This window comes from Archocentrus centrarchus, chromosome 19, assembly GCF_007364275.1.
Source record: "Archocentrus centrarchus isolate MPI-CPG fArcCen1 chromosome 19, fArcCen1, whole genome shotgun sequence".
NCBI lineage: Eukaryota > Metazoa > Chordata > Actinopteri > Cichliformes > Cichlidae > Archocentrus > Archocentrus centrarchus.
In genome coordinates this window covers 10061228-10072547 of record NC_044364.1, presented here as the reverse complement: position 1 = coordinate 10072547, position 11320 = coordinate 10061228, and the positions used below count along the sequence as shown (strand labels likewise).

At 45.1% G+C, this 11320-nt stretch overlaps 1 protein-coding gene and 1 pseudogene across 1 annotated transcript; one reads left to right on the top strand and one right to left on the bottom strand.

Moving 5' to 3' along the window:
- The first annotated feature begins 70 nt into the window (after nt 1–70).
- LOC115798400 (uncharacterized protein K02A2.6-like) lies at nt 71–4247 on the top strand (annotated as a pseudogene).
- A 2857-nt stretch (nt 4248–7104) lies between these two features.
- On the bottom strand, nt 7105–11199 carry aldoab (aldolase a, fructose-bisphosphate, b). The gene is made up of 7 exons (XM_030754353.1): nt 11065–11199; nt 9708–9826; nt 9138–9404; nt 8890–9050; nt 7826–8084; nt 7463–7662; nt 7105–7331 (listed from the first exon to the last, which is right to left on the bottom strand). Exons 2-7 carry the CDS (start codon nt 9817–9819, stop codon nt 7239–7241), a joined length of 1092 nt encoding a protein of 363 aa, XP_030610213.1. The 5' UTR covers nt 9820–9826; nt 11065–11199; the 3' UTR covers nt 7105–7238.
- Between the last annotated feature and the right edge of the window lie 121 nt (nt 11200–11320).

The window sequence follows — 11320 nt, the reverse complement described above, 5'->3', positions numbered from 1 at the left end:
ATCTGCGGATACAAGGACATCGAGTGCTTCGAGTTCATCTACAGTGCACGTAATCCCAGAAAGACGTATGATGGCTGGAATATATGGACATATGGACATTTTCGATGAGTCTGGTGAGCAATGGGCAACGTATATTGAACGTTTTGAGCATTACGTGGTGGCTAATGACATTCATGAGGCTAAGAAAGTTTCAGTACTGTTCAGTGTGATGGGACCTAAAACGTATGGACTGCTTCGTAGCTTAGTAGCTCCCGTGGCACCTGGCACAATGACTTACAAACAGGCTGTGACTGTGCTTAAAGATCACTTCGCACCGAAACCGCTTGTTATAGCCGAGAGGTTCAGGTTCCACAAGCGAAATCAGGGGGAAGGAGAAACGGTAGCACAGTATGTAGCAGTGCTCAAGAAGCTATCGGAACACTGTGAGTTCGGGGCTTACCTAGAGGACGCTCTGAGGGACAGATTTGTTTGCGGATTGAAATGCGAAGCTGTGCAGAAACGCCTTCTGACTGAGGAAAACCTCACGTTCAAGAAAGCTGTTGAACATGCAGTGTCAGCAGAGACAGCAGCACGCGACGTACAGCAGTTAAGTAATTCCCTGAAAGTAAACGCAGTGTTTTCGCAAGGTGAAAAATGCCGCCGCTGTGGGAAGGGAAATCATAGTGATGATGACTGCTGGTACAAAGACCGCGAATGTCACCAGTGCGGGAGGAAGGGCCACACGAAACGAATGTGCAGGAGTAAATCAAAAAGCAGTCATGAAAGAGAACATAAAAACAAAGATATTAAGCCTGAACAGAAAAGCCATGCACACAAACGCAGCGTGAAAGATAGAAAGAAAAAGATCCATCACGTCGAGGCGAATGAAAGTGAAAGTGAAGGAACGAAATCGGATAGTGACAGTGACTTGGGACTGTATGCAGTGTCTCAGAAAGGGAAATATTCACGCATATCAGTAGTGCCAACAGTTAACGGAAAGAAAATGGAGATGGAATTGGATACAGGGGCTGCAGTGTCATTGATTCCTTGGGAACTGTACAAACGAAAGCTGCATAAGTTTCCTCTGCAACCCACTGATATCATACTAAAGACATACACAGGAGAGCCTTTGGCACCAGAAGGAGTTGTTAAAGTGCAAGTGGCATTGAACAAGCAACACGCTGTCTTGCCACTGTATGTGGTGAAGGCGGATGCTCCACCATTATTTGGCAGGGAGTGGCTGAGAGCCATTCAACTAAATTGGAGAGACTTAAAGACTGTACATGCAATTGAGTACAGACGACAGACAGCTTAGAGACAGTGTTAAAGAGACACTCCGCTGTTTTCTCCGATAAGTTAGGCACCATGAGAGGAGTGAAAGCCAGGCTCACTCTAAGACCAAACAGTGTACCCAAATTCTGCCCACCACGCAATGTGCCATATGCTCTTCGACCACGAGTGGAAGCTGAGCTGACACGCCTCACTGAGCTTGGCGTCATCTCACCTGTGGCGCATAGTGACTGGGCTACGCCAGTGGTGCCCGTGAACAAGAAGGACGGCGCCGTGAGACTCTGCGGGGACTTCAAAGTCACCATCAACCCAGCCCTCTGCATCGACAAGTACCCAATTCCACGTATTGAGGACTTGTTCGCTTCTCTCGCTGGAGGTCAACGCTTCAGTAAGCTGGATCTATCCAATGCATATCTACAGATGGAAGTAGAAGAGAGCTCCAAGAAGTTGCTGACCATCACAACACAGAAAGGACTGTTCTGCTTCAACCGCTTGCCGTTTGGTGTAGCGTCATCGCCCGCCTTGTTCCAGAAGGCAATGGACCAGGTGCTCCTCGGACTGCCACACACTCACTGCTACCTGGACGACATACTGGTCAGTGGTCCTGACAAGCAGACACACCTGAAAATTCTGGATGCAGTACTCAGCAGGCTAGAGGAATACGGCCTGCACCTCAAGCAAGAGAAATGTCTCTTCTTCCAGGAATCCGTGGAATACCTGGGCCACATCATCGATGCTGCTGGGCTCCACAAGTCACCGGAGAAGGTACGTGCCATCGTGGAAGCACCAGCACCAGGCGATGTAAGTAAACTTCGATCTTTCCTAGGAATGCTAAACTATTATGGACGCTTTATCCCTGATCTGGCCACTGTGCTAAAGCCGTTGAATGAACTGCTGAACAAAGAAAAGAATTGGCAGTGGACGTCAGCCTGTGCATCAGCGTTCCAGAAAGCCAAAGCACTCCTGGTATCACAAGAGGTGCTCACACACTACAACCCTGAGTTGCCTCTCCGTCTCGCTTGCGATGCTTCACCCTATGGGGTCGGAGCTGTTCTCTCGCATGTCATGCCGGATGGCGATGAAAAACCCATCGCCTATGCATCCAGAACTCTCAGCAAAGCAGAACAAAACTACGCTCAGATTGAGAGGGAGGCGTTAGCGATAGTCTTTGGAGTACGCAAGTTCCACCAGTACCTGTATGGCAATACATTCACGCTACTCACTGACCATCGCCCGCTTACAACCATCTTCAGTCCAGTGAAAAGCACACCATCCATGGCTGCAGCTCGCATGCAACGCTGGGCGCTCATGCTTTCCGCTCACAATTACACCACTGAGTACCGAAAGGGGGCCCTACATGCCAACGCTGATGGACTGTCAAGGTTACCGCTCCCTCATGCCCCCAGTGAGAAACAAGGTGCAGTGGAGGTGTTCTACACGTCACAGTTGGACACATTGCCAGTCAGCAACGCCGAGATCAAGCGTCACACCATGTCGGATTCCACCCTGTCCCATGTCATGGAAATGGTCACAACTGGTCGTTTTCCAGCTGCAAAGGACGCAGGTGAGCTGTCTCCCTATCTCCAGCGCCGCCATGATCTCACTGTGCAGCACGGATGCCTTATGTGGGGGTTGAGAGTGATTGTGCCACCCAAACTGCGCCCCCGGGTGCTGACAGAGCTACACTCAGCACACCCAGGTGTAGTAAGGATGAAGAGCTTAGCTCGTAGCTACGTTTGGTGGCCCAGCATCGACTCCCAGATCGAGCACCAAGCAAAATCATGCCACTCATGTCAACGAGTGCAGAAAGACCCTGGCCTAGCACCCTTACACCCGTGGATGTGGCCATCCAGTCCTTGGGAACGGATACATGTGGACTTTGCAGGTCCATTTGAAGGGCACATGTACCTGGTCATAGTGGACGCACACTCCAAATGGCCCGAGGTGCACATCATGGATAGCACCACATCCAGCAAAACCATCCAAGTGCTTAGGGGACTTTTTAGTCGCTATGGCATTCCACACAGTCTTGTAAGCGACAACGGCCCTCAGTTCTGCTCTGAAGAATTCAGCACGTTTCTGAAAGCCAATGGAGTCAAACACATTCGCTCAGCACCATACCACCCTGCCTCCAATGGCTTGGCAGAGCGATTTGTGCAAACCTTCAAGCACGCTCTGAAATCTTCCAGAGGTACTACACCAGTGCAGCAGCATCTGGATACGTTCCTCCTGACCTACCGTAACACCCCCCATGCAACAACCAAGGAAAGCCCTGCAATGCTGTTCATCGGACGCAAGCTGCATTCTCGACTGGATTTCCTGAAACCAAGTATGGCTGGAACAGTGCACCAGTCACAAGAGGCTCAACAGCAACGACGCCAGGTACACTCTAAACAGAGACAGTTTGAACTTGGTGAGCCAGTGCTCGTGCGTGATTATAGGAGGGGGGAGGATAAGTGGACGCAAGCTGTGGTGATCGAGAAGACCGGACCAGTGTCCTACAAGGTACATGTGGGAACACAAGGGGTCTGGAAGCGTCATGTGGACCAGATGCTGACTCGGCCCGAGTCAGACCCACCAGAGACTGCAGGGAGTTTTCCTGTGAGTTGTCCGCTGTCACTTCCCCAGACAACCACACCTGACCCAAATACACCTCAACAGAAGGAGGATACTGATACAGTGCCACACACACCACATGCACCACCAAAAACACCCAAAACACTCAAGACACCACAGTCCACAGAAATGACACACACAGAACATTCAGAGACAACAGGGACTGTACGACGATATCCTGTGAGGATCACACGTCCGCCGGTACGTTACAGGGATCAGTAAACTTAACAACCACAAAAAAAAAAAAAAAAGAGTTGAACAATGTTGACATTCCAAGATGTTGTAAAAAAAAAAAAGAAAAGAAAAAGTTGAAGAATGTTTAAGAATGTTTGCTCTTGTAGAATGTTGTTAAATGGTTCTGAGTTTTGATATTTGAAGTGATTATAAGCCGTGACATAACTCTCCTATTTTCTGGTAATGTTGTGGAGAAGTAAAGAAAGAAATAATCTCATGTAGTTTAAAAGGGGATATAATGTCTTACGTTTGTTTCCTAAGAAATGTTTTTGTTACTGACAACAAATCTTAGTGGGGAGGAGATATGTGATGTATGAACCTAGAGATGTCCTACCAATACTTACCACCAGAGGGGCAGACCGCCACTAGGGCATACAGGGGTTCTGAATGTAACCATAGCAACAGTAGGATAATAAAAAAAACGAGTGAACCAGCAAGAAGTTGTCCTCTATGCTCTGTGTGTCGAGTAATAATGTTTACTTATTGACACTATAAGGGAGCAACATAACACTTGTCTTTCTACGTCTCGGTGTTCAGCGTTTATTAGTTACTGGCCTCTTGACTATGTTAGTTCCTCATGTTGTGCTCAGTCTGCATTTGTGTCTTTGTTTACTTCCTGTTTTAGTTTGATAGTCCAGTGCTCCCTGTGTGTCATGTCTAGTTTCGCTTCCCCTGTTTAATTTGTTAGATTCTGTTCACCTGTGCCCTGTGTTCCCCAGCTGTTTTTGTTTCCCAACATTACCTCCTGTGTGTATTTAAGCCCCTGTGTTTGCTCCATTCCTTGTCGCGTCCTCCCTCATGAAGGTGTGGTTCTGTCCCTGTTTTGCTGTCACTTCGTCAACCTCAGTTTTGTATATTTTTGGATTACTTTCTGTAAATAAACTCATCACTTTAATTCAGTCCTGCCTTCTTTCGAGTTCTGCATTTGGGTCAACCCTGCTCGCCACACCGCTCACACATGACAAAATATGCTCAAATGTATTCAAAAATTGTGTGCTCAAAATTTCATTTCCAATAAGAGCATTCAGTAGTACCGTAGAACATCTGCTAGATCACATTATTTGTTTATTTTTGGCTGTTTGCTCTTCCTGTTATGTATTTTAATCCAGAGGCTTCTCATAAAATTTAAAGCTTTCCCAGAACTTTGAAAAGTGAGGTTTTTGTAACCTAATTCCCTCCCTAAGAGATGGAAATTATGGGTTTAGGGGAAGCATGAATTTTCAAGAGGGGGGTGTGCGATAGGACTGACTTCACCCGCAGGCTTATGAGTCTTGAAGTCTTGAGTTGGCTGTTTGAAAGCAGACTTCAGGGTCAAAGGATAAACCTGAAACTGCAACTCATACACCAGGTGGCTGTTTTTTTGTCCAGTAGAGTGGCTCACACCTTTACATTTGACATACAGTATATTTATTCCTCTTACACCACCATGGTCCATTCTAATCAGGGAAAGTGGAAATTATGCCCTAATATGTTAAACTTAAGCTTCCTACATAATCCTACCTGGATTCATCAAGGGCCCTTGGAGTCGACCTGTTTGCTTTTCGTAATTTTCTGTCATATGTCCTGTTACTTTATGCATTCATAATAAAGATAATCAGAGTTTTAAGTGAACGTATCAGTACATGTACGAGTAATCCATGTGAGCCAAAAGCTCAGGCTTCAGACTGCTCAAAATGCTTGAGTTCTCAGAGGTCTTCTGCTCCTGGACCTTTTATATGTGAGGGGCAGCCAATCATAAAACAGCTGGCTTAAAGGGATGGTGGCCTTACAGTCAGGGGAATTGTTTCAGAGGATGAACTGATGCCCACTATGCAATAAAAAGGGATTATTTTGAACATAAGTTACATTAACTTTAACTTAAGTAATTAAGTAACTTAAATATCAACAAGCAATTGGATGCTCAAAATTCAGTTAAATCTGTAATATAAATTAAAGGCTCCTCGCAGTCTCTTGATTCCATATTTATATCTATATTGAAATGTGAGAGAAAACTAGACGAATGGATATTTTGAGATGCAAGATGATGAAGTTAACTAATGTCACTGTGGCTCATTAACTGATATTTGATTTGCCTTGCTATTTTGAGATTGATCTCTTGATTAACTTTTTTTGCTTTTAAACTAATTTACACAAGTCAGGGCTTGTTTCAGGCCCCTGTAGCCTGCAACCATTTGTAATTTCATCCACACTCAAAAGCACAAGGGGGCCAGCGGCAGAGTCCTGGCTGAAGACTGGCATTAGCAAGGGAATCCTCTGGAAGCTGATGAAGGAGAATGGAGATGGACCCCTTTGGAGAGCTTGACAATAGTGATGGGACACCTCTGGAGCCTTTGCTGGAGGCTGACAATTACAATTTCACTCACTATAATTAAAGATTTCTGCTTTGTCACCTGATTGTTTGTCTTTTACATACCAACCACTTTTTATATGCAAACATAATTAACAGCTGAATAAAGAAACAACCCTCCTGGGAGCCCAAATATGCCAGTTTTTGCAAATGTTGTTCTGAATGCACACCTGTCTGAGAAAGATTTTATACAACACTAACAGCGGCATATTTTAATTCTGTTTAGCTATTTGCTGCTTGACTGTCATGGGAAGTATAGCTATAAGATTCAGAATTTTTTTTATCAGTAAACTTCTGCTTGAGTGCAATTATTCTGGCAACTGTTTGTCATTCTTGGTTTCGTGGGAACTTCACATAATGTTAAGCAGTGAGAAGTAAAACACAAAGTAAAACCAAAAAAGGAAGTAGACCATCACGCTATGGTAAATGCTTTATTCCATGGTAACAGTATCATTCATATACTGAACTTGGTGGTAACAGACCAAGAAAATAGTACAAGTTGTGTAAAAACATTGTGGGAATCTTCACCTGAAAAAAGGTGTTTAAAAATAAAAGCTAAGGGAATGGAGGAAGAACTTTTTTTTTAGAGTCTCCTAGCTGCAGCAACAACTCAAAAGAAAGCTTTTTCCTTCTTTCTCTTTTGCTTTCTACACAGATGTTGTAAAAGTCAGGCTGTTGCTGTGTTTAATAGTGGAGCGTGAATTTCATAGAAGACATGCCCTTTTCCATGGTGATGTAATAATGGAGGGTTAGAAGTTGGACATGTTCATGCTTAATAAGCATGATTAGCCACAAACAGTGACTCTCCACCAGCAGCGCTGGCTCCAGAGGAAGCATATTTGCCCACGCAGGCTTGGCTGTTAGCCTGTAAGGTGAAAAAGACATTATTTAATGCACAATATGATTCTGGAACATAAGTTTGAGGTTAATAATATAATCAATTCATATCTTTATATAGTTCCGTCACTTAAAAAAAAAAAAAAAATTCACACATACCAGAGCTCGCTTGACAAACTCTTCCTGACATGCCTTTCCGTTCTCCTTCTTGCCACCCCAGGCTTTCAGGGCAGAGGCCTGCAGTGCACGGCCGTATGAGAAGGTCAGTGCCCAGGGCTTGTGCAGAGGGCACTGGTTTATGGAGTTCAGGTTGACTGAGGCCTCCTCCTCACTCTGGCCACCAGACAGGAAGGTAATGCCTGCAAAGCACAGGAGTTTAGCAAAACCCTCCTTGAGTCCAGCATGCAGATTATTCAGCTGAGAATTCAACTGTCAATAACAATAGGCAAAATTTGACATTTTGTGTCTACAAAAATGTAAAGGTGTGCATATCAAAAAGTGTATGATAAGCATCCAGCGAACCGGGAACTGCAGGGGGCACGGTGCGGCGCAGGGCGGTAACGGTTGCCATGGCAACCTCCTGGCTGCTGTACTTGTGCGAGCAAGAGTGTCCAGCGGTAACCATGTTGGGTTTGAGCAGGGTGCCCTCCAGGTAGACGTGGTGGTCGGAGAGGGCCTTGTAGACGGCAGCCAGGACCTTCTCAGTGACGTACTGACAACGCTTCAGGTCGTGGTCACCATCAGGGAGAATCTCAGGCTCAACGATGGGAACAATGCCATGCTGAGAAAGGCCAGGACAGAAAGACAGTGAAATACAGGAGCTCACATTAAGAAAGCAAGACATGAGAAAGGCAACAACAGAGACTTTAAAAAATCTAAAAATTGCAGTTCTACTCTGCCACCCAAATACTCTACCACCTTTATAACACAGTCATATATTATCTTGGAGATATCTTGGCTTGTTCAAAGTTTCCTCATTATACTGTGTTTCTTTTTTTTTTGCCCACAGCGGCTTTTATGGGCAGTGGAGAGGGACAGGAAATGGGGGAAAGATACAGGGGAAGACACACGGGCAAATTTGCGACGGGCCGGGACTTGAGCCCACGCCGCCTGCACCGCAACGCGTCATATGTATGTGGTCGCCGGCTTCACCACTAAGCCACCCAGGCGCCCTGTTTATACTGCGTTTCTACCCAGAAACCCATGCAGGAAGTACACTCTGTTGTCAGAAGCATTCACACATGTGTCCTTGACTGTGAAATATTTAGTAGTGAGGAAATTTCACAGCTGGACTTGTTGCACAGGTGGCATCCTATCACGGTACCACGAGGGAATTCTGAGTGACCCATTCTTTCACAAATGTTGGTAGAAGCAGTCTGATCTATGTGCTTGATTTTATACACCTGCAGCCATGCAAGTGATTTTGTACACCTGAATTCAATGATTTGAATGGGTGAATGATTATTTTTTTGCCAACATGGTGCTTTTGAAAGGCGTGTCTTAATTGTTTTTTTTTTAATAGATCCACCTTGCCAGGTAGCTTGTAAACTTCTGTTAAAACTGGTCAACTCTCTATTGTGTCTTACCATCTGGCAGATGCTGGCATAGCGAGCCAGGACATTGGCATTCTCAATGATAGCAAGTCTTGATGGAGTGGTGGGGGTGATCTTCAAAACACAACGCCATTTTGCGAAGTCAGCACCATCCTTCTTGTACTGGGCGCAACGCTCATAAAGTCCATCGAGACCTGTTAAGAGGGACAGCACATATTTAATAAGTTAGATGAAGAAAGATACTTATGCAGCGCATATGTCTCGATCTCTTCTGTGCTCACCCTGGGTGGTTGTCTCGCCGTTGGTTCCCGCCAGGGGGACAACACCTTTGTCGACCTTGATGCCCACCACCATGCCTCTTTCTTTGAGGTACTGTGTGAAAGGCTTGCCATCGTCGGTCTTCTGGTACATGGTCTCGTGGAAGAGGATAACGCCACCAATACAAGGACTGATGCGGTCGTCAGCAGTGAAGAGGAGCTGACGGTACAGCCTCCTGTTCTCCTCAGTGTTCTCAGCATTGATGCTCTGGAAGCGCTTGGCTACACTGCCTTGAGGTTGTAGAAAAGCATATAAAATCAGGTTGACTGTGGAAATAGTCTGTTCTAAGCTGTGGTGTAGTGTATTTGTTTGCGTACTCATAGACACTCATGCAGAACTCTTTCAGTTCAGTTCTGAGAAACACACACTGAAACCAGCTTCAGTTGTAGCCTGATAGCAATGCTTATTTCAAAGGCTTTTGGTGACTTCCTCATTTCATTGTATGTGTTGATCTATAATTGACAGTTTAATAAACCAGTCTGTGACCAGTTGGCTGTCTCAAATAAATATTTATTACTAGTTATTTTTCTTACCAGTCGACTCATCTGCGGCAAGGATTCCTTTGCCTGGAGCGACAATCTTCTGAGCAATATCACTGAGCTCCTTCTTCTGCTCAGGAGTGAGGAAGGGGTATGCGTGAGGCATCCTGACTCTTGATAAAACAGAGGGAAGACAAAAATTTGACATAATAATGATGTGTTTGTAAATAGGACAAAGGGGACAGACTATATTGCTGTGCAAAGCTGCTTTTCAGGGTGATGTTTTAAGGTCATATGCATGGGAAAACTTAGATGAGAGGAGAACACAGCATCAAGTTCACTGTGCGAAGGAAATGGTTTACAAAAAAAAAGTCTGGCTTATGGTTTTATGTTTTCCTGTCTGACTGCCTCTTGCTAAAAAAAAATGTAACCAACTCGTGTCCTATATGCGACTGCAGCTGTTTAAGCTAAAACTACTGCAGAAGCTTGTCTGCTGGTTACACACTATTCCCCAGGCACAATATGTAGCTGCACAGAGGATCCAGTGTCAGAGAACCCGCACCACCTGCCCCGCCCTCCATGCATCTGACGACCCTTGAAAAATCGTGAGCATGTCTGTGACCTGTTCCATTTTCTAACCTCTTATCCCTGACCTTTCCATTCCCCTTCTCTGCCCCTTCCCTCTCCATTCCTCTTCACTGGCCTCCTATTGCATACCTCCTCCAACTGTCACCCTGTCTCCACTATCAATACGTCGGACTAAATATATCCAGTGTACTACTGCATTCCCCAAGGTGGTGAAGGCCCTGTAGCTCAGCATGAAGGCATTGCATAAAAGAAAATCAGCAGTATCACACCCCACTCTTGTCGAGCACTTCCACTTTACAGAGGACAATTGAGACACATTTACACAGAAAAGCAAGAAATTAGCCACCACTGACCACAACAGCAATGGAAACACTGAATCAGATAAAGGTAGGTGACCAGTAATGCACTGAAGAGTGATCAGTCTTATTAATGCCGAGGGAGAATCATTTCTCATCATTCATCATGATCAATACTGAGGATTATTATACTATAGAAAACAAGATATTTCAGTTGGTGTAGCGTCTGGTTCTCTGTGGTAGAAGTAAAAAAGAAAAAGGCAGACAGTCACATGTAACAAGCAGTCAGGCCTGTGGGTGAAACTTATATAGTTCTAGTTAGTCACATTAACCACACAGTCTTGTAAACTGCAAGAACATGCACAACATTGTCTGCATTTTATCTCTGGTATCTATGTCATAAGTTTGAGATTATGATCTGGTTTTAGAAAAAAATATATCCCCCCAAAAAAAAGAAATTCAACAGATGACATACAAATGAATGCTATTTTTCCATAGGTGTGAATTAATTTTTTCTGTTCTTTTACCTTTGAGGTTGGGAGGAGAGCTGAGAGAAGAGAGAGGAAAGGAGAAGATCCGGCCTTCGTCTGCGACACCCCTCTGAGCCTGCTGGCCCTTGTATTTATCCTCCCATTGTGACCCCTCACATTTCAGCTGCCCAGCTATAAAAAGAACAGGATGCAACCAGAGATGGCTTGTGACATTCAGCAAGACTGGGGCTGGACAACGTGCTAGTGAGCAGCCGCTCAAAGGGCAAAGAGTGTTTCAGTGAATGGCACAAAA